We start from the raw sequence: 6,000 nt of genomic DNA, 5'->3' as shown, positions 1-6,000 counted from the left end.
CTCAAAGTATACTTTTTATTTCAGGAATTGGAAGTTTTTTTTTTGTGATTAGACATTCAGTATTTTAGGACAATGTCACACAGGCCAGCCTTTTCAGTCCTGAATTTTCACGATTTAATCTGTCAAAGGTTTATAAAACATGACTTCTATGGCGTCAACATTGTACAGTAGATTTTTTTAAATTTAAACAGATGTAAGTATCTGTCTGTCTGTAGGGGCAGAGCGCTCTAAAGGATCTCACGTTAGAACGGCCCGGATCCGGGCCGGCATCCGACACTTCGTTTTCTATAGACATCATCACGTGATCACCGGTCACCTGTCATAGAAAAATGAAGTGTCGGTTGACGCGTCCTAGCGTGAGTCATCCTAATCATGGATTCGAGCACACCGACAATCTTTTTTAGGTAGGTAAGTATTAGGGAAAATGCTATTTATTCTTAATTTCGTCTGTTTATAAATTGTATGTTGACCTCAATAAAAAAACTTTAAGCAATAGGTAATTTAACATTTAGTACTGACCATTATATTAAATATATTAATAACGGGTCACTCACGTAGTTAGGTCGAAAAACGCACATGTTTCACTCCGTACCGAGGAGTTTATCAGGAGCTTGCGTTGACGATGACGGACCGGCGCAGACTGCCTGCGGGCCGCACCTCCGCGACCGATTAATCGACGCGGGCGCCGGTGGCGGCAGGGGGGGCGAGAAACTACCCTCGTTTACGACATTATTGTCAAATGATGGGTTGCACACAACACTCACTACGTCATTCCACCACCATGACCATTATATAACCATTATATTTAACACAAAAGACACAGTAAAACTCCTCAACATTGTGTTTAAATAACTCAATTTACGGTCAGTAGCGGAGGGCAAGAGCCCCGTGCTGAACAATGAAGCAGCTAAGTTATTACTGAATTATAAATTACTTTATGAATACTGTAATGCATTTCAAATTCTTACCCCTTTTTATGCTACCGTTCGAAGTGAATATCATTTATTCTGCATCTATCAAGAGAGCAAAAACGGCGTCGAAAGAAATTAAGAAGGTAGATAATCATATAACACTATGCTTAGTTATCAAAATGAAAACAGGTAACAATTATTACTACTTATATATACTAGATAATTTTTAATGTACCTATAAAATGTTTAAGATAATAATTTAAGTTAAACTATTACAACTCTAATTTTAATTTTTAACAAGCCGAAAAGTCTACGAACGATGCTATTAAGCTTAGACACCCAAAGCAGTAATTTTTTCACTTTTAAATGTATTCTAAACTCTAATTTTCTAGAAATTATAGTCGAGAATCTGCCTAAATATCATATTTTTCATGCCTTTAATCATGCGTTAGACAAGCATTTTAATAGGAAAAATATAATCATCATCTCAAATCGAATCAGCAGAAGATGAGATTTGCCGAGAAAACCATTATTTACCATGATACGAATTAAGGTTTTAAATCAATTTGGGAGGGAAAAAATCGTACTTTGAGTATTCTATCTCGTTTTTAGGGTTCCGTACCTCAAAAGTAAAAAACGGACCCCTTATACTGTTGTCTGTCCGTCCGTTCGTCCGTATGTCTGTTAAGACCCTTTATCACGGGAACGCGTGGAGTTATCGAGTTAAAATTAAGACAATATGCTCAGGTTTATGGTCCCTTAAAGCTGTGAAAAAGTTAAACTTCTAACTTAACTTTAAAAAAAGACACTCAAGGGAATCAAAATTTATAGGGTACTTCCCGTTGACCTAGAACTATCAAATTTGACATATCGTCATACACTACAAGTACAGGGAAAGATCTAAAAAAAAAAAATATAAAGTTTTTGTACGTAACCCTTGATGGGCCAGTCCGACTCGCACTTGTCCGGTTTTTGTAAATGTTACTACTAAACAAATCAGTTACATTTGTTACTTACTAAGTTGTAACTCAACGAATCGTTCGAATTCGAGATAAGAATGTCTTTTTTTTGCAGAAATATGTATGGATATATTTTTAGTTTTTGTTATTTCAGGATAAATAATTATATTATTTAAATTAAAATGTATTATGATTAAACGATACTTACGACATTTCATATCGCTTATATTGTTGAATAAAATGTTAAATAATTTTAAATTTAATAAATTCGTGTCATTTACGTTTAGTTTACTTAATGATTATCTTGCTGCTAATCGCGCTTTCTGTCGCTGAAATAAAATAGTTTTCGTACTTTTAAGCTCCGCGTTAAAATCTATAGTGACGCTTGAAATACTTTTATAATTTTTAATTTACAGACAAATTATTTCGCCAAAGGATTTGGGTTACATAAAGCAGGTCGCCACTTCTCTGAATCGCATAGGTTCCTGGCCTTGGGTCGAGTCAACGAATAAGAAACACACATTCGCAGTAAAAAGGAACATGTTTTGTTTCTTAACTATGAGCATTTTATTTGTTCTTCAGATCTTTTATATAAGAAATAACATAAGCACAACCAGTTTCGTCGTTATTGGACACAGTTATATAATACTGGCAATGACTACCATTTGTCTGGTAAGTTTTTATAACCTATTACTGATACATATTAAATCACATTTACAACCGGGTATATATATGTATATCTATATATATGTGTCAAAATTCAATGGATTCCATCACACATAGATATTAGAGGTAACGAAATGGTTGATAGTTTTGCACATGAATCCATTCCAATCCATTCATAAAGGAAGAGGCCTTGCATGTAAACCCTATGCAACAGAATTAATATCGAAAATAAGAAACATGTTTAGAAAAGTGGAATAGGAAATTCGTATTAGATTCTGTTGTAATAGGTATATGGTATAGTAGTGTTCAAGGACGACGACGACGAGTGGCTTCCACAAACCCAAACAAATATCAAATATTATATTCATAAAATAAATATCATCAAAATCTATGATTAATCAAGAAAACGTCATTCTTTAGTTTGTCAATTCACATAAATCTACAGCTTACGTGGCTGACGCTATTACCTAAGTAGGTACCTTTAGGCCACTCGGTCACGGCGCGGCGGTAGGTACCTTTCACAATTTCTCGAGTAACACAAAACTAACACATACTTAAAACTCGAGATAGAAGGAAACTGAAAAAGGAAACTGTTAAAATGATTTAAACTTCGAGGAAGTACTGCTTAAAACTATTCATGTTTAGTATTTATTCATGTTGTCGTGTTGTTATTTTATTCATTTGTAAAGTTATTTTCGAGCTGGCTTGTAAAACTATTCTTATTATGACTGTATACATATAATCCTGATGTTTAAGTGCATTTTTTGTTCTCTAAAATATGTTATTTAAATGCAGCAAAGACTCACTATGCCATGGAGGGCTGAATATCGTCAAGTAATCAAAGAATTCTTGGAAAAAAATCACCTTTTTCATCAAAAGAATAAATCTGAATATGCTAATAAGGTAATTAAAATATAACCGTTTTTCGATTCTATTAAATTTGTATTTTTTTATTTCCGTAGCTAATTTACTTGTTTGCCTTATAGATTTATGAACGCATCGAAAAAATCTGCAGTATCTTTACGGTATTTATTCACATTCAACTGTACGGCGGAATTTTGTTATTTAATATAACTCCTGGGTATAAGAACTTCAAAACGGGCATGTATAGCTCTGATAAACCAATTAATGGTACTTACGAGACAGCAGTATACATTACTCTCCCTTTTGAGTATCTTAGTGATATTAAAGGACACATTTTTTTAAATTTCTTCAGCTGGATTTTTATATACATCGGGTCCACGACTTTCTGTTTATACCATCTCCTTCTTTCTTTGATTGTGTTTCATATATGGGGTAATTTGAAAATTTTGAAATACAACTTAGACAATTTCCCTAAACCTGCTAATCCTCAAATGACGAGTATAGGAATTTCATGGTATACGGAAGAGGAGTCTAAAAACATATCGACATTAATTGTGGAACTTGTGAATTATCACCGGAATATAATGGAGTAAGTGGGTCAAAATTATTTTCCATGTCTTGTTTCTGACCACTCTGTCACGCTCCTATTTTTGTCTTTTATGAAATAAATAAAAAAAGTTGAGTGCTATTGCATGTCTGTATAGCTGTAGATTATAATTTATCTTAAGAAAAATTAAAAACTAAATTTCATCTCATACAAAAAGCTCCACTCCGTCACATTTTTGGTGACAAAAAACAAGACAACGAAAATAATTAGGACCAAGTACCAGATTTTAAAATGTTTCATAATTAATTATTGATGTTTCTTATGTAAGTATGGACTTTAATTGTTACAGCTTCATGTCAAAGACCTCGAGCGCATACAGCTTTTTTCTACTCTTAAATTTCGCATTCTATCAAATAGTGGGTTGTATTATTTTATTGGAATGCTCTAAATTGGTATTCAACATTTTTAATTGTCTTTGTCATACATATTTTATTATATAAGGTGCTAACATATTATAGAATTTAAACTGTTGTGAGACATACTAACATTAAATATTAATTTTACGGTTTAGATTCACTTGTTTTAGTCACTCGCGCGACATGTTTCGGAGAGCCTAGGTCTCCTTTCTCAAGCACTAACAGTGCGAGCAGCGTTCACGACGGCCGTGTATCGCGTACTTCCGCGCGCCGTGTCGCCCGCTGCGCGCGCGAATGACATGACATGACAAGTGAGTCTAAACCGTAAAATTATTTACTGCTAACAAATTAGTTACCGATATTTTAAGAGAAGGCACTTTACATTAAAACAATTAACTTTAAATAGAAATTAAGAAAACTTTTAATATAATTTTTTTTTGTAAAAATAATTAATTTGAATTCTGTCTAAAAATAATCATCATGTGAATAACTGACATGATGTTTAACACTTTCTGTCATGTCAACAATTTTATTGTTTGTCTTAAATCAACGTGTCGTTTGATTTAACAACGTGAAGTGGCCAGTTAAGTGTTAAGGGGCCCACTAATTATCAGTCCGCTGGACGATATCAGCCTGTCGGGACTGTCAACTTTTTGTTTTAACTGATAGGCTGATATCGTCCGGCAGACTGATAATCTGTGGGCCCATTTAGGTCAAAGAGGTTCTAGAATCTTAATTAACAGAGTATGTTTACGTAGCTATTTTCCAATTTTCTTTTGGATAAAATTGGAATTTATACTTAAATATACTCCAAGAGCCGAGTACTATCACCTGTAAAAATATTGGTAATTCATTTGTTAGTTACCAATATTTATTATATTTATTGCCATTAACGAGAAATTATAAACATAAATAGTTGTGTAGTGTAGTTGTTAGAATTTAATACAAAATGTATAATCCTAATATGTTTTCTTTCAGGACCCCGAATCTCTAGGGAATTATGGACCTCTAACAGTAGCATTATTTCAGCAATTGATACAAATATCTGTCATATTTGAACTTATTGCATCTCAGGTGAATTCGTAAAAAGTGTCTTACAATTAAAAATTATTTAAATAAATTAAGGATAATATCCATATTATGTCAACAAAACACCCCAGGTAGCAAAATGACGTCAGCGACGTCGTAATGACGTAATAATGCCGTCATTATGACGTCGCTGACGTCATTTTACGTCATTTTGCTACCTGGGACTTGCTTTTCAAAAATAAATATCTAGCAAACATTTGGAAACAAAATATCTTCGGCTCTTTTTATATTTAGCTAAACAACTATAAGAAATCGTTGTTCTCATTAGAGCAAATACTTACTTACTTGTATTTGTATTTGCCGTTTAGTATCTACGCTTTTAACTAAACCTGCGCTGTGGATTTAGTGTTTTTTATATAACTCAAAACGTTTTGCACGCGAACTCAAAACGTTTTGCACAAAAAAAGCATACTACTCGGTAAAAGAATTCCTAGACGAATGACTAAATATGTCGAAACCTTATAATTTATTTAATGTAATCGTTTCATGACATTTCAATTTTTTTTTTATATATTTATAATTCAATTATGTTCATGAAATAAAACTAT

The 6,000-nt window shown here is 33.0% G+C and overlaps 1 protein-coding gene across 1 annotated transcript in view; it reads left to right on the top strand.

The window, feature by feature from the left end:
- The first annotated feature begins 2,436 nt into the window (after positions 1 to 2,436).
- LOC134749076 (uncharacterized) overlaps positions 2,437 to 6,000 on the top strand; it is a 180,694-nt gene continuing 177,130 nt past the window's right edge. The window contains exons 1-5 of the mRNA XM_063683981.1: positions 2,437 to 2,542; positions 3,332 to 3,439; positions 3,523 to 3,989; positions 4,297 to 4,399; positions 5,342 to 5,437. Of these exons, the coding sequence (XP_063540051.1) occupies positions 2,525 to 2,542; positions 3,332 to 3,439; positions 3,523 to 3,989; positions 4,297 to 4,399; positions 5,342 to 5,437 (792 nt within the window). The 5' untranslated portion in view covers positions 2,437 to 2,524. The remainder of the gene's footprint in view (positions 2,543 to 3,331; positions 3,440 to 3,522; positions 3,990 to 4,296; positions 4,400 to 5,341; positions 5,438 to 6,000) is intronic.

The sequence above is a fragment of the Cydia strobilella genome, chromosome 17 (genome assembly GCF_947568885.1).
Source record: "Cydia strobilella chromosome 17, ilCydStro3.1, whole genome shotgun sequence".
NCBI classification, from domain to species: Eukaryota; Metazoa; Arthropoda; class Insecta; order Lepidoptera; family Tortricidae; genus Cydia; species Cydia strobilella.
This window is presented reverse-complemented; position numbering and strand designations above follow the sequence as displayed.